This window comes from Protobothrops mucrosquamatus, unplaced genomic scaffold (genome assembly GCF_001527695.2).
Source record: "Protobothrops mucrosquamatus isolate PMUCROS unplaced genomic scaffold, P.Mucros_1.0 scaffold327, whole genome shotgun sequence".
Lineage (NCBI taxonomy): Eukaryota > Metazoa > Chordata > Lepidosauria > Squamata > Viperidae > Protobothrops > Protobothrops mucrosquamatus.
The window spans coordinates 638,271-656,090 of NW_015386666.1; the positions used below are offsets into that span (position 1 = coordinate 638,271).

At 35.1% G+C, this 17,820-nt stretch overlaps 1 protein-coding gene across 1 annotated transcript; it reads right to left on the reverse strand.

Moving 5' to 3' along the window:
* Positions 1-283: 283 nt before the first annotated feature.
* Positions 284-14,888, reverse strand: LOC107286820. Its single transcript, XM_029284013.1, has 7 exons — positions 14,761-14,888; positions 12,444-13,798; positions 11,247-11,374; positions 10,484-10,572; positions 10,083-10,159; positions 8,917-9,060; positions 284-1,973 (listed from the first exon to the last, which is right to left on the reverse strand). The coding sequence occupies exons 2-7, from the start codon at positions 13,796-13,798 to the stop codon at positions 284-286; spliced, it is 3,483 nt and encodes a 1,160-aa protein (XP_029139846.1). The 5' UTR covers positions 14,761-14,888.
* Between the last annotated feature and the right edge of the window lie 2,932 nt (positions 14,889-17,820).

Here is a 17,820-nt window from a genome sequence, read left to right on the forward strand (position 1 = left end):
ACACAGAAAATAATTGAAAATTGGCAGGCCTGAAATCTAAAAATTAATCACATGATTTTTATGAGGTTACTCTTAGTTCATGAAGGGGTAGCCTAATCATTAACATCAAAATGGGATTTTCAGTTTTTTGAATCTGGCACTTTTACCCCCAAAGTAAAGCAATAAAATTAATTTCTATATAAAAAGGCAATGGATGCTAAAAATGCATGCTAAAGTTTAAACTACTAAATTCTTTTTTAAAATTCAACTATATGAATTTCTACATTTTTCTCCTTTATTTTAGCTAATAATTACCTAATTGAATTCCTGGAAAACCAAAAAGTTCTACTAGTTGAAGTACAAATCTTAGTGATAAAGGAAGTTCCAAATTGTATTTTGTATATGGGGAATCTTGAACATCTTTGATCTGAGAATTCACTGTTTGTTCACTTTCATTAATCACTTCCATATTTTCAAATGATTCAGCCATGGTGTTTGTAAGGCATTCAGTAATTAGTTTAACTGAATGCAAAATATCTGGCTGGATAGTTGAAATATCTGAAGATATCTTTTTCTTTTCTTTAATTTCTATTGTTTCATCAAATTCAAAAAAATCTTGTTCACTTGGTGAGAGAGCTTTACATGAAGCAAAAGTACTTATATGAATTGGAATATCAGATTCTTTTGTTGAAATATTCACAGATTCGTCTGCAAGTTGATTGGAACCATTGTGTAAGGGAAGTTCCACATCAAAATCAGAAAATTCAACTACTGCATTGTAATTAGATGCTCGAAGTTCACAGAATCGCTTGTTCTTTTCTATAATTTCTTCATTTGAAATGTCTTCTTTCTTTGTTACTGTATATATATTGTTTAGCACTTTCTGATTCTTTTTAGGAGGAATATGCCTTGGTAAATCAAAGTTTGGAGCCAATTTGAAGATCCTTTTGTATTTTTCTTTTTTCTTTGGTAAAGTTAATATACATTCATCAGTTGTGAAACTGGTATTCCTTCCACTTTCTCTGACAAATTCACTAGAATTATCACATATTTTATTTTCCATCAGCAATAATGACAAAGAGGTAATTGTTGTATTGTTATTTTCATGCAGGAGTCTTTCACTGCTTTCTTTCACTAATTCTTTACTAGAATTATAATCCGTCGTTTCTGTTGTTGCTTCTGAAAGCATCTTCTTAGGTCTTTTGATCTTTTTTGGTCTTTGCTCAAACATGATTTTAGATACATCCTCAGGCCAAGCCAAACAGGATTCATTTTTCTCTGTCTTAGTCTGAAATTGTTCATCAGCCAAATCAAAGGAAAAGAAAGCCCAGGAACTCATTTCATTACTTTTTGAAGTCTCATGTGGATGCGGAAGAGTTGTTTCCTCTTCATTGCTTAACATTTGGTTTCCTTGGACCAAGTCACATGTATATTCAGCAGATGTATTTTTCTTTTCTTCATCAGTCAATACAGTATTTTTTCTTGCATCATTTTGATCTGATTGTTGAAATGAATTTTGATTATGATCTAAAGTATTACTGTCACATTCTGCAAGTGATATGTTTTTTATCCGATTTGATAAATGACAGTTGGATAATTGGCCAGCTATATTTTCATTTAGAGTAATTGATATTGACACATCTTCAGTAATATCTGCTTTTAGTGACTTCTTTAAAGACACTGGATTTACTACAACAGAATCAAGGATTTCCTTTTTTTGCAATTCAGAAAGCTGTAAATGATTATACTTCGTTGAGCCATTCTCACTATCAATTTTAGCTTCATTTAGATGGCCAGTCACTAATTCTGATTGTCCATTGTCTTCTGAACTTTCTTGCTCACTTCGTGATAAATCCCCATCACTTGGAATTAAATGTCCATCTGATTTTGTGTCCACTGATGTAATAACAGCATTTTTCATTTTTCTGTTCTTCCTTCGTTTCTTTTTTTGTTTTATCTTGTGTAATCTGTGTTTCCTCTTTACAACCAGTTCCCTAAATAGAATAAAGAACTAAATATGAAAAAATTATTAAGAATGCTCTTAATGCAGGCATACATGTAACGACTAATTATATAACCCATGGAGCATTCTCTTAAGACAGCTATGGAGTGATCCAACTTTAATCATGTCAAATAACAGATTCACAGCATTTTTCTAAATATTCAGAAGTTCCACAGAAAACATTTTGTACTTAAATCTTAGATAACAAGAGCAGAATGTACTGATAATCAAGCTTAAAAACAGAATAGGTTGTAGTGCTGGCATGATATGCATACAGTTCACCAGCATGAAACATTCCTATCATATTTTTTTTGTTACATGAGAAGGCATTTCTAACCAGAAAAATAACATTAGTACAAAAGATGTATTCAAGTTGTAACTTAATTATATAGAATTAATAACTTTTTTCTAGTTATGGAAGACAAAAGAAAAACATCCTCTCTGATTATGATTTAATCATGGTACTCTTACAAGATGTGTGTAAGATGTAGTGTGTAAGATGGGTATTTTAAAAATAGGTCTCAAAGACCAAACTGCTCCAATTTGCGTTTAACTGAAATACAGTATGGTACTCATCCATATCTTTAAACTCTAGTAAAATCCATAGAATATCATTTACATTAAAATGGATTTCTGTCTGGAGAAAAAAAATTGTTAATTTACATTGTTTAGCTCATTTCCTAATTTTACTCATGTGCCATTTTGAAATGATGTTTTGCCCTGAAAAGATACATAACATTCATAAATTGGGAGGATATAATCAAGTTGGTTTTAAAACTGAAAGGGTGGTCATCATTTTCATCCTCTAATAATGTTTTTATTAATATTATTTGACCTTACCTCATCTTATTCTCAAATTGTTAACAAGCTGCCTCCAGAAGTGGTGAATGCTCCAACACTGGAAGTTTTTAAGAAGAGACTGGATGGCCATTTGTCTGAGATGGTATAGGGTTTCCTGCCTGAGCAGGGGGTTGGACCAGATGACCTCCAAGGCCCCTTCCAACTTTATTATTATTATTATTAAGCACATAAAATATGTTAGCTGACATCAACTTGCTAATTTATGCATCCATTCATACAGAATTCCATAACTGAACTTATGCATGGACATTATGGGAACAGAAATGTTGAAACAGATTGACATTAGATCTCATCTAGCATGGCTCTTCTTCTGTTCGTCAGTCAATTAAGTGTAAATTATGTATTTATTCCCACTTTCACTTTTCTACTTGATTTCCTGTGACAGATTTTTGATTACAAATTTATCACAGTAGAGAATTCTTGTACACTATAAAAAGCTACAGTATATATGCTAAACTATCACACACACAGTGTTTATGACTGTGTTTGTGTCCCTGTGTGTATAGTCTTTCTGGGGAAAAGCAAAATCAAGATTTTAATCAGCTGCTCAGCTCCATCATATGAACAGAACCCACAAGTCTATTTGCAGTCATATGAAAATATATACCAAGGATAGATCCAAACATACAATAGAAGAGGGTAAAATTTATGTATTACTAAAACTATCATGACTTTAAACTAGATGAAACAGCGTATCAACAATTTTTGAACCAAGAGACTTCAAATGGGTTAATTTGCAGATTGTGTCCAAAATCTGGGACCCATGACTGCTGAGGGAATGAATTTTTTAAAAGTTGTGGCTGCTTCAATGCTACTTGCTGCTGTTGCACTGTTGGGCTGCTGCTGTGGTTACTTGATCTTTGTTTTCAACATTCTGTCTTGCAATCACCCACTCCCCCACCAAACAACAGCCACTTACCTGCTTGTTGGGTAGGGTAGGATAGGGAAGATCTCTGATGTTTCCTGCCAGATTCCCTCAAAGAAACTCAATGGGAAGCCAGCAGGAAGTCAGAAGTCGCTCCTGCTCCCATTGCTTCTTTGCCCACCCTTGGTCATTCTGTTTCTCTGTTTAGGTAAGCAAATATCTCTGAAATGATGATCCAATGGGGTTGTCTGGTTGGAAATAAATTTGGAACGGTTCTTCCCTATCTACCTTTTTTGCCTTTCCTCCCATCCATTTTGTGCACCTCAACTTTCCCAATGCACATTCGGGACTCCCCTTTTTTTGATCCATAGAAGTCACAAACTTCATATATGCCATCACTCCTTTGCTGCTGGGGCATCAGGTGGTATTGGAAATGCTGGCCATCTGGTTCATTTTGTGAAGTTTTACGGATAGGGAAGGGAAGAGGAGGGGCCTTTGAAGTTTTCACTGAGGCACTTTCTTCCCCTCTAAGAGCAACAGGGACCTGGTGGGACTGGGAAAAGGCCTTTGGGGATCCAAGGTGTGAGAAGCGGTGCAAGGGGTGTCTCATGGGGTGGGGTGGCCTTCGGACAAGGCAGGCAGGTGCCCGTGTTAGGCCATCCAGGGTCTCCCTTACTTCTAAGGCAGGGGTCCCCAACCATGGCTCGGTACCGGGCCAGGGCCTGTTGGCCACCAGGTCCCAGGAATAGCTGGCGAGCCCCACCCCACTCGTGGTAGCACCACCGAGTAGCCACTAGCAGCCCCACCAGTGCACACCATGGGTACGTGGCCCACTTGTGTATGCGCGCGTACACTAGCACCATTATTTGTGAGCCTGTTTGCATATGCATGCACATTGCCGCATACATGCAGATTTCCCTGCTGCTCCCTTTCCTTCTGGGCCGCCAAGCACGAAAGGTTGGGGAACTCTGCTCTAAGGCACCCCATGCTTTACATAATGACCCACACATTTGTTTAATGATTCATTGGGGAGAGCAGGTATGGGAGGATCATTAAATAAGATGCTTCACAAGGCCATTGTCCCATGAAAACATAATGGCCAAGCTCCATTATTTCAAGAACTATCTGTATATACCATATTTTAGATAGGCAAGATTAAAATAAACTAAAGTTTAACTTTAAAATACATTAAACTTTAATTGCATTATATTATTAAGTATTTCAATTTGCAAATATATGTATTATTGTTACCTGTAAGATTAGGGTATAAATACTAGAAATAAATTAAGTGTATAATATTAAAAATATGTATATATTGTTTTTCCTTACTGTAAATCTTAAAAGCAGTTTACAATAAAACAATTTGGATTCCATAATACAGCCACAAAACTAAAACAATATAAAAGTAACATTAATTATAAAAAGAAGGAAAACAAAAATAATACATTAATACAACATTCAGTCAGTGAAATATTGGAAGAAAAGCCAAGTTATCAACAGGTATAAAAAAGGTGTAACAGTAGGTCCTTACAAATTTGCAGGGAAGGGCCACCTGTGAAATAACTGTAAGAGAATGTTTGTTTTTAGTACATGCAGGAAGATTTTCTTTGACTACACTTCCAAATAGCTTATGTCAAAAGCAAAACCTTTAACCTATCTCAATAACTAATTGGACAGCACTGTAAATTATCCCACTGAATAAACTAGTGATTACTTCTGGAATAAAATCAGTGATAGTACCATACATAGAATATTACAGTAATCCACCAGAGTGTGAACAATTAAGGCTAAACTAACCTATGCTGGAAAGGGAGCAGGAGCTGATGTATAATTAAAGTTACAAGCTCCCCGACGACGACCTAAATTATTGTGCCGTAACTGATGACCATGACCCTAGAAAGACTTCCAAGCTATCTGCTTCTTAAATGCAGGCAAACCCACAGGTAAATTCTTAACTCTCATATTTGGTAATCCCCCACAAGGTCTTGCAAGAGTCAACCTCAATTTATTGCCCCTCATCTATTTCCTAAATGCACTCAGATACCAGTTTTAAATCACAACTCAGCTTCTTCTGTTTCTGATATTATAGAGAAGAACTCAAATGTTATCAACATGTTGATGATACCCAGTCTACAAACACCTAATATCCACAGATAGTATTGTTAAATAGTATTGAGAACCAAACTGTGCCTTGTGAGCTTCCTCAACCCAACTCCCTCATATGCACTGGGATATACACTTTTTTTTTTTTTTTAAAGCTGGAATCCAATCCGTTCAAACTGACATAAAGACTTGCCTTGCTTGTTCTTATGCTTGTTTCACTTTTGTGGGAACAAGATGATGATCAATACAAAAACAGAAAAAATGGAGCTCGTTGTCTGCTAAAAGGAACAAGTACAAATTAATTGGGGACAAATAATGTCTACTCCTGAAAGGAAAAGCCACCTGCATATCCTATCAGGCATTTGTGGTAGACCAGATCAGAAAACATAGTACGTAATACTAGAGCTATATTTTATTAAGAGACGAGTATAGCAACAGAATCTTGCAAATTTGATAGTGTGTCTCCTCCCCTTGCTCCCCAGTGAGGAAGGAGCCAACCTGTAAGGAATGCTTTTGCCCTTTTTGTTTAGGTAATCGTTCCTGAATCTTTGCCTCAAAGTTATCTCCCTAGGTCAGGGGTAGGCAACTTTGGCTCTTTTTATGACTCATGGACTTCAACTCCCAGAATTCCTGAGCATAGCTGGCTCAGGAATTCTGGGAGTTGAAGTCCATGAGTCATAAAAGAGCCAAGGTTGCCTACCCCGACCTAGGTTTCTGTATATCATAATCAGCTACATAATTATGCTGAGATGAACAAAGGTAATATTCTCATATTACTAATGACAAAATATGTATTATTAACTTACAAAATACCAATTAATAGTTATAAGCACACATTGTTAAATGCAAAGTTTAATATATTAAACTTACTGAACTTAATTTTTATAAGAACCTCTTCTACTTAAAAAAAGGAAATGGCAATGGCGCAAACAAATTAAACAGTAAATTATCCAAAATATCTTTTAATTATTTCTATTTAGTAGTATTTACATGCATATTTTGCAATACATTAAAGATTAGGACACACACAAATTAATAAATATCCAGAATTCAATCTGGACTTTGAGTCTCATTTGCTTGATGCTTCAATCCTCTATGTGTTTATCTTTTAAAAGAAAAAGAAACACATGACACAGAAAACTATGTTTGTATAAACTTATAATAAATAATAAAAAAGTAGAAAAAGTAGAGTTGTAGAAAAAAAAGATAATCAAAACTGCACTTCAGTAGATAATATTGTCAGATATTGTCATGTAGTTAAAGAGATTTGGGGTTCTTGAATATGATGGTTGAAAAAAAAATCATTTAGCTATAGTATTGACTAGTAAATATTCCATCCACATTATGAGGTACCTTTCCTCAATCTGGGTGCCCTACAGATGTGTTGATTTCATTTCCCTTCCTAGCTAACATGGCCCTTGGTGAACATTTGGAAGTTGAGGGTGAGGGTGACCTGAGGCTGAAGTTGTCATAAGAGTTCTGTAGGTGTAGAACAAACATGTCAAACTCGCGACGTCACGTGAGGTCACGCAACCAATCGGGACGGTATTGCCATTGCCGGCAATGGTGTGGGCGTGGCTTCCGGATGACACATCCGGCCTGTGGGCCGGCAGTTTGACACCCCTGGCGTACAATGATCTACCTACACTACATTTGAATTCACTGTTAAAAGGGCAAAGTATAATGGAACCACTATTCCATCATGTGGATATCCTGGTGAATGCTGAAGGTTTCACAAAAAATCATACAATATAAGTAAAGTTTTCTATAAGATTCAGTAGATTCATAAACAACATGTCGGCCTAGACATGAGAGACGAAGTGAATGTTTCTATTAATAATCTGATTATCTAGAAATAGTATGGAAGAGTGTTTTTAAATTGAATTTCAGGCTGCTGCTTTAATAAATGTCTTTACTTTTTCAGATTTCATCACCGAGCGTGGCTATTAGGCACTGCATAAGTTTATTTTTTAAAAAAATCTAGTCATGAAGGCCAAATTATTTCTACCAATAGCTCTTAATAACTTATAGGAACTTTTTCTACAGGGCATGCTACTCTTTAACTTCCAAAGGTTCCCATGAACAAATGGAGCCTGATGTAATACTCAATTTCACTGAGACTGGATTGCTGAAGCAGTAGTACAAAACCATGCAAAAAGAAAAGAGGCATCCAATTTATTACATGGCATTAGCACAAAGACCTTTGTGAATTCAGCCACAAACATATCATGAACTGGATATTGTATATATTATAATCCTAGCCAAATGTAATATGGTGTAACTAATGTCAGTTTCACATTTTCAACATATTTGAATGTATTCATTCTTTTATAAGAAAATTATGCACCCATATCAAAAGGCACATTTAACATACCATAATAATGTGGATTTAGAATTTGATAATTCTATGGGAAAACCGATTTGTAAGAATACAAACCACATGCTGATATTCAAAGTCACAGATTTTAACTGCAGAGTTTTGCTACCATTTTTGCAACTTACAGCTTGCAGATAAAATTCTGTACAGATCAGAAAATGGAAACATAAGAACTTCAGCTGAATGCCAATGTTTGATGAATAAGCTTCATAATTACATCTGTTATCAATAGATATGCAGAACTTGAAATGCTACTAAAAGCAGAAAAAAGAATAGTTCAAATGTAATTCCTATATTAAAAGTTACCCTACTGTTATTTGTTTATTAAAAATTCATGATATTCTATTGAGAAAAAGAAACTGCTCAGCAGTTTGGGGTATAAGTAAAATGTTGCACTAAAAATCAGTGATTAATGTATCTGCATTATCGCAAGTTTCAGTAAAATCAAGATTAGTACAAATATAAAATGTGAAAGTATTTAACATTTTAATATTAAACATTTACATTTTTATAAATAATTCCAAGATATTTAATCTGCATTAAACCTATTTTAGTCACAAAAGAAATTAACTGAATATTTAAAACAGATCAACAAGGAATTAAGTCATTTCAATAGATTTAACTCTGTATATATTACAATATATTATTGATAAAGAAAATTGACCTTAAATATATCCTTGTTTATGTGATACATTAAAAGTATTCCAAGAGACTGAACTGTCTCCCCACCTCTGTCTTCTTTGTAAATATGGTCTTTCTGAAGTTTTATGAAAAGGAAGCACTGAATTCATGACAATGGGTATCGAGATTTGATATTCATATCTTTCCAGCATTTGCACAATCTTCTCACGACTGACCCCATGTTTATTCCTCCTATAAAACAAAAAAAAAATTAAACAGATAAAAATCTTATAATCTTGGAGTACCTATTACAATGCCTTCAGTCTGTGTTCTTCAAAAAAGATTGCAAGAAAGTGGAAAAATAGCAATTGAGCAGTGATTTTTTAACATAAAAGATGTTCAAAAAACTAGCATTTTGTCTGCCTCAAATATGAATTGTGAATGTTTTTCATATAAAACAAATGTATTAAAACCTCCCAATTTCCTATGTATTTATAAATATCCTATAAATAGGCAGGTACCAACAAGGTTTTTTTTTTAAGTAGACAAAATGAAGAGATCAAGAGGGGCATAAATTAGTACTTTTTGTTGGAGGCTGCTGCTTCATAGTTTCTTGAACAGTTTGATTCTTTTCTTTCTTTTCTCCTTCCTTCCTTCCTTCCTTCCTGATATATTTCTTCATTTCCTTTGTTTAACTGCTACCAAGTATCTTGGCACAGAGTACCACTGATATATTGGATTTATAGTACTTGAATAAACCTCTGGAGGAAGTTACTGACAAGACCTGTATGTAGCCTGCAAATCCTAGAGAATTTGTAGATCAAGACAACTGAATAACAAAAGGAGATTGTGAATGAAACTCTATAAGTGTAAAAGGAAACTGTAATTATAAGAGTGATTGTATACCAAGAAGTTGGGTGTTGTCTCTTAGAGACAACATAAGACAAATTTTCTCTACCATGATCTGATCCTAAGTTTCAAAGGTGCACCCATTATCATTGTAATCTAACTCATCCACCTTACTTAATTACAAGCATCAGCATAATTAAAAATTAATAAAATATCCAAATGAAAGCATAGTATGTGGTTCTATTTCACAAAGCTTAGAAAAGAAATTAGTCTTGGAGCAGGGACAAAGATAATTTTAAGTTTATACAAAAAAATTCAAAAGTTTCAAGTTGCATATTTAAGGACAATAATGGAAATGAGTGAAGTATTAGATGGAAGTCTCATACATTTTTTTTCAAATGAGTGAAATATAATTTAAGTCTTACTTTTCTAGTTCTTCGGGATTAAACTTCCACCATGTATCTGGTTCATGGAATTCCACATGGTAGCCTTTTTCTAGAGCCTAAGCAAACAAGAACTACAGTTACAAAAGGAACATGAAATAATAGCTTTTCCTGATCTTGTCTGCAATCCTCTATATACTAACTTGGAAATAGTTAGTATATAGTTAGTATAATGGGATTTATTTTAAGAAGACATGTATAAGATTGTACTTCAATGTACTTCATTTAACAGTAAAAGTTTTAAGTTTTGACATTTATATAGATCATAATAAGACATAGGTAGATGAAATGTATGACAAAAACGTTTAATACATTTACAGAAATTAGATTTATATATTAAGACCGAAAAGTGAATCTCCATTAAAAGTGGCTGCTTTATTTACCGCTTTTACATAAGGCTTCATTTCCCAGGCTTGTATATTTGTGTTGTCTATAATAATTGGGGATCTTCCTAGATCCATTGCTTCTTTTGCTGCAATACAAATAATTTAATTAAATAAATTGCACATATTTTGAAAACCTCCTAAGAGAATAAAAATTGAAGAGGCCTATCATCTCCCTGTTCTTGTTTGAATATCTGTTGATTATGCACTGGCACAGAATGCTAGACTAGACTAGTCACTGGCTTAATTTAGCTCGTCTTAAGTTCTGAAGACTATAATTAGTACCACAAACATTTTCTAATTTCATAAGATCTAGCAAAATATTTTGATAGCCATTACATTTTCTGTATAATGTTATCATCTACATTGTCTCATCGTTCCCATTAATATCCAAAGATGCCCCAAATCTGCATTTATATATGAATGGTCAAGTGATTGTTCATATAGAAAATTATAGATCATGTTCAGAAAGTACAATCTGCAAGAAAAAGTAGTAAGTTTAACTTGGTTTGCCTTTACTCTTAACAGCCTAGATTTGTCTGTACTTATAGAGAAGACAGGCACAAGGCAGTTTCCATTTACCAAAACTTCCCATAAAAGAGAAAAATAGTAAGGAAAAAGGCTAAAAATTCAAATTCCCTACTATTTATGGGGATATTTATTGCATATACCAATGAATCTGTCACAAACTCTCATGAATTTATATTATCAATTTAAGTGCATATTTCACTGTAAATATTTCCACATTAATATATTTTCACACCTCGATTTTGATTCCACTCATGAGCAGCACCAAGCTGAGAAACATTATAGGTCCAACATCCATTGATCTGATGGAAGTAATCATCAGTACTGAATACAGTGCCATTACAACTCTGACCAAGGAGAATGCTGTCAAAGGAATAAAAAGGAAGTCTATTACTACATAGCCAAATATTGCTTTTGAAAAACAGAAAACCTTATACTGAAATTTTAGTAAAACATTTCCAATACATTTTTGGCAGATACCTTAAGACTACGACAGTTCCCAAATCTAATTTTTACTACCTTTCCTATTTTTTTCCTGAAAAATAAGCCATTCATAAAAGATATTTCACAAGAAGAATCTATTCACTTCCATATCAGATAACTTAATTACTTGATTATATATTTATGCTGTCTTATCTATCTTTCGGGTTTATGTGATGGAAAAAAAGCTATCCCAAAGAATACTAATAATTATTTTCTACTGTTGCTAAACTAACAGGTATCATTTATGTTGATTTTAAGAGCAAAATTACTTTAAAATGTACCAATCAGCATTATTCAGAAGGATCCTTTTATCCATTCATCATTTTTTTTAAATTTAGGCTGCATAAAGATAACCAATAAACAGCCAATGTACATACATTAATAGTTTAAATTCAGGTAAATACATGTCTCATGCAGAATAAGCTAAAATACTGTGATATTAAAAATTATTAATATAAACATTTCTAACAAGCCCTCAAAAATGGTCTTATTTCTAAAACACGTTTAGAAACCAACTTGCTCAGTTACTTGTATTTAAGCCAAAATGCTTTGACCTGTTTCCCTAAACATACCATTAAAAGAATGTATACTAATTACATTAAAATATAAATATTTATAGCTATCTTAATTCAAATTATTCCCATATTTTACAGAATATTCTAATTAATGAAAGAAATAATCATTAAAATTAGTCTAATAATAAGAAATCATGATTTACAGATAAGATTTAGAAACACCTTTTGTGGAATCCAGTCATTGTATGTCCAAAGGCCCATTTTCTTAGCTAGAAGTTAAAAGTTATGTAAACCTAATACTAACACCAAAGATCTGGAGATAGAGGGAATAAGTAGATGGGGAAGAGATTAATAGGAAGCAGCATTATAGAAAAGGAAGTATATCATATAAATTACTTGTATTTTATTCTTAAAATAAATTCATGTTTACTTACTGAGATAAGGTTGTCTTTCCAGAGCCTGGAAGTCCTCTTAATATTAAAAGTCGCTTTTTAAACACATATTTGTCCTGAGGATGCTGTTGGGGAACATTGTTTGACTCCTCAAAATTGTGAGCTTTAGTGTTTTTCCAATTTGCTTGAGTTTCACAGAAACCATTAAACATATATCCATCAGGTACATTACATTCATTTCTGATTGTATGCATACTATGAATACTGGAGTGATTACTGTATGGATTACTTTGATCAAATTCTGAACTGTTCATGTTAATTTTTTTAAATTCTGTATTTGAAGAATTGAAACCATCTGAACAAAGTGATGAAGAATTAGAGTCATGAAAATTAAAGTGAGCAGTAAATTGATGTGGTGGGTTGTAAGGTATTACAAATGGATGGGTCTGTGGCCCACTATGCCTAAACTGAGGTACAAAATCATTCCAGAATCTAGAATCTTGTTTGTTACACGGTTGTTTGGTTTCCCATGCATTTCTTCCATGTTCACTTTGTTCCATGCCAATTCTGTGACCACTTGTATCACTACAAATGTATTGGTCTTTGCCAGTTTTATAACCATTTGATTCATTATAAAAACAATGTCCCTCATTACTCTTAAGTAATGTCTTATGAGATAATTCTTGAGACTTTAAATAAATTACTTGATTTGATTTACTACAGTCCAGAGGTGGATGAGGTGTATCCAGACAACTTTCATTACTTTCAAGCTGATCAATTTCCCTGTAGAATTGTGACAATTCATCTTCTATTTTTGGCATATCATAGAAGATAGCTTGCACTATTTCTTTCTGAGAATTTCTACCAGTAAAAGTATTTGATCTCTTTGAGCAGTTGTTTTCAATACACTTTTGCTTTTGTTTATGTTCACAATTACTTTTATTTTTATAAATGGGCCCAATAAATGCTTTGCTTGTGCTGTATAATTCCATCTCCCCTTTATTCTTATGTTCATTAATGAAATTGTTATCTCCATTATGAGTTACATTGCTGCTGTCAGTAACAAAAGAATAATTATTTCCTTTAATTTCAGTTTTGTTTATTAAACTTGAACATTCTGTGGAACTTGGTGTTTGACCAGAAGGTACTTGGTTAAATGAGTTTAACACTTCTGCATTTCTCTTTCTCTCTTTTTCTTCTTCATCATCGTCAGATAGCGACAATGGAATAAAGCCAGAATGGGTTTTTTTAATATGTATTTCCTCATGAAGTGTTTGTAATCCATCATAGGATTTACCATAAGGCTCTTCTGTAGATTTCATCCTTTTAGAAGAGGGCTCGGCTACTGAGATATCCAGATTTTCAAAGTATCTTGGCTTACACACAGCATGAAGCATCTTGAAAACAATAAAATATATTTAAAGTATTATATCAAATATGTTTCATGTTTTGTCCACATATTACTCATGCAATGACTGAAGCTAAGCATGCTGAACTGAGGATATACCCATTGAAAACGACCTATTTTTTCTAATATGCTTTCTAAATAATAAAAGAATGTTATGGTAAAATTAGTGAGAGATTGTGAAAAGGAGCCTAAGGGTAAAACATTCTTCAGTTTACAAAATGTTTTTGGCATCAAGGTGTTTTTATATTTCAGTGACAGCATACACTATTACACATTTGCTACCTATTTTAACTTTCAATTGCTTTGGAAAAAAACAAAACTGTGAATAAATTGAGGTCAACCAACAACAAAATGGTTCAAGCTTATTTTGAAAACACACAACAGCAATCTTCAAAATAAAATAAGCCCTTGCCACTTCAGAATTAAGATCCCAAGTCATATCGCTTTAGCCTTGCCCTTTTCTTAAAGGTCCCATGTGCTACCTAAGACTCATGATCCGGATTTTGGGATGGCAGTCCCTACAAAGGCTCTGCCCATATGATAGCAATGGGCATGCTATCTATGCTCCCCCTTGTTTTTATGCATCAGGTGCCCCAACATCATTGGGCATGTCAATCCTGCATCTCAATAGCCTTAGTCAACGAGTGACAACTCAGATAGAAAAGCAGAGCCCCTCTGTAGGGCTTGCATCCACATTCTCCCACTCATAGATTCTGGACTACAAGTTTCATCAGCCACGGCAAAGCGAATGAGAGCAATGAGAGCCGTAGTCCAAGAGGACCAGACAGGCCAAGGCCGGCGGATTTATTCTCCGTAAACAGACGTCACACAGAAAACAGCAGCTGCCCACTCCAGTTCGCCTTCAAGTTGCGCAATTCAGAGGCTTTCTCACCACTACTACTTCGCATCGCTCTTCCCAAAGAAACTTTCTACCCGCATCTGCAGACTAACCTCAAAACAAGTCAGCTACTCGCTCGCCAAGCATTCCGGAGCTCAAGCGGGGACGGCCACGCTCCCCGACTAAAACAAATCCGAACCCAATACAACTTCAAACCGCCTCCTTCCAAAATGGTGGCTTCCTTAGCTTCGCGCATGCGTTTTTGTAGCTCTCACGGCCTACACAAGGACAAAATACATTTCCCGACGTTCCTAGAGCGTTAGTATGACATCATAGAAGAAGAAAAGCGAAGAGCGGATCCTATGGGAGTGCGGTTCATGAAAATGCTAAAAAGCTATTGTCGTGGGGCAAATTTATTAAAATAAGCGAAACAATAAAAGAATTTCTCGAATTTTATCGTACCTTGTGTAGCAGGTATAACGGCCATAAGTTCGAAAGATTTTTAAAATAAATCTGATTGGTATCCAGGACGCAGTAAATAAAGCCGTTCCCTGAGAATCCTTCGCATGTGTTACCATACCACCTAGTAGTGCTACCTACCATTTATTGCTTACAAAAATTCGGATGGTCACTAATTGGCAGCAACGAGGCACAACGCTCCATTACAAACAGCTTAATTCCCAGGCAGCTTCCGAACCCACTTTAGAAGGTTCCACATACGCAGGTCACATAGAAGTAAATACTATAGAACTCAATTGAACTTAATCCTAATAGTGTGCTCTAACTGTATGGGGCGTTCGCTGTGTCCCACATAAATTCGTGTATTTTACACATATTTTTTTACTGTGTTTCTAAATGTGCCGTTGTTATTTCTATTCTAGCCTTTTTGCCTACAATTCCTTCCATATGCAGCAAGTAGAAATTCTTTTTCCATTGTTGCATTTCCACAATAGGCATAATTGAAAGCTGTCTTCTGCTTGAAAAATAAGCAGTCTTTTAATTTATTACGTATACATTCAAATCTACATTATCCAGTATACTCCATTGTTTAAATTAATTGCTGTGGTAAGACAGCCCCCCTGAAAATAAAAATCTTGCTGTTATGTCAAAAAATAACTTCTAGAGTACTGTATTCAAATCTCCTCTGTTGGAAGTGACATGCAATTCAATCTGCGTATTTATATATAATTACTCAGTATAATAATTCTAAGCATTGTTGAAATGATTAGAAAGGAAACTTATCATATTCTATAAGTTGTGATCATTTTGGTTAGTGAAGGATATTTACTTTCCTTTTAGGATCATCTCTATTTGCTGCAATGAAATCAGTCAAATATTGCAGACTAAAGAGTGGACTATCCTACAAGACAAATATTTTCACCATATCTATAATTTATATAGCACATATACTAAAAGGATTTGAAAAAAATAGCAACTGGAATCAAAATTGGCAGTCAAATATAGGCTACTCTTTACTTTGTTAGCTACAAGTTTTAAAAAATGTAAAAAGCCCTTCATGGCATGGGACTGGGTTATCTGAGGGATAGTTTCTGCCCTATTTTATATAGTCATCCCATCAGACCCAGGAGATGCAGGCTATGGGCCTTCTCCATTGCAGAGTGCCCTCTGGTGGGGCCCAAGAAGAGAGCCTTTTCTGTTTATATCTTCCTTTTGGAGCATCATTTCCCCAGAGATGAGACTACCCCCAACCCTGCTGACCTTTCATAAGACTTTAATGATGTGGTTGTGTCATTGGGTATGGGGATCAAAATGTTGGCCAGAGTCTATGAGATGGTTATGTTGATGTTGGATTTTGGATGTTTGTTTATACTTTCATTTTGGCTGCTGACTATGTATTTACAGTATTTCTCACCAATGGTGACTGGGACTGGAAGCTTGAGGGCTAAACAATATAGTCGTAAGGTGTGGTAACACGATTGCACCAATTTACGATGGCAGTACTTGCAATCTCTGTTATATTTATATAAATATAAATAATTGTAGCTTGGGTAGGGTGAGCTGAAGAGACAGTATGGGGAGATGCCTGGGGGAGGAGTCAGGAGAGGGCAGGGAGGAGTTGAGTCTGCTGAGGCCTAGGTTGGAGAAGATAAGACTGGGAGAGGAGACAATAGGGGAGAATGGGAGAGGCTTGTAGGAGGTAAGCCTAAGGGAATAGGATATGGGAGGCTTCTGTGGGGCAAACATGAGGGAGAGAAGGGGATAGGATAGGAGAGGCTTCTCTAGGGCAAGTCTGAGGGAGAGAGAGAGAGAGAGAGAGAGAGAGAGAGAGAGAGAGAGAGAGAGGGAAGAAGAGCTGACCAGCCACCTGAACACTTTTCCTGCACGTGACCTGCCTGCTAAGAGAGACTGACCATCACCCCATCACATGACTTGTCTGCCGAGAGAGACTGACCGCCACCTCATCACATGTTCCAGCCAAGCAGAAGTGCCTAAGTCAGGGACCGCTGTGGACCGGCAGCCAGCCCAGGAGGGCCAGGAGAACCTGGACTCCAGCGGCCCTTTCGGGGGTAGCGTTACATAATCATTTAGAATCTAATTAAAACAAGTCCCAAATAAATTAATTGGCAAAATATGCTTTGTATTGTTTTTGTATTGTATTGTATTGTTTTATATCATAAGAACATAAGAATTTCCCACTTATTGACCACTTGTTCAACAACCATTTGAAGTTGTGACGGTGCTAAACAAGTAGTACTTATACCAGCCCTTGACATTCTGGACGTTGCACCACCTCTGTTGATCATGATTCAGGCACTTGACAACTGGCTTGCACTTATGATGGTTGCAGCATCCCATTGCCATTTGCAACATTCCTGTAAGTCAAGGACTACCTGTAACATAAATTTATCATAGTCCAAAAGCCTCCCTAGTCTAGCATGTATTCAGCAAATTCACAAGCAGTGTGATGGTGAACATTCTTCTATTGTTGCTCACTAATGGTTCATAGAGGTTGAATTTGCTTTTTCCTTTAATTATGTTTAGAATCAAAATATGCATGGATATGCATGGGAAGGGGGAAATGACAATATATGTAAGATGATATCATGAAAAACACCATGTAAGATGTTGGGATGTAAATAATGATGACATTTGCATATTATTGTGGAATTATTGAAGTTTGCTGTACATTCCCTTGCCCAAATCAATCAATT

Excerpts from the sequence above, each read along its gene's own strand:
- LOC107286820 (XM_029284013.1), bottom strand. The coding sequence starts at position 13,798 with ATGCTTCATGCTGTGTGTAAGCCAAGATACTTTGAAAATCTGGATATC. Across the intron at positions 10,573-11,246 it reads TGAGTGGAATCAAAATCGAG|CAAAAGAAGCAATGGATCTA; the intron begins GTGTGAAAATAT and ends TTTGTATTGCAG. Across the intron at positions 1,974-8,916 it reads TATTTACAAAGAAGACAGAG|GGAACTGGTTGTAAAGAGGA; the intron begins GTGGGGAGACAG and ends TATTCTATTTAG.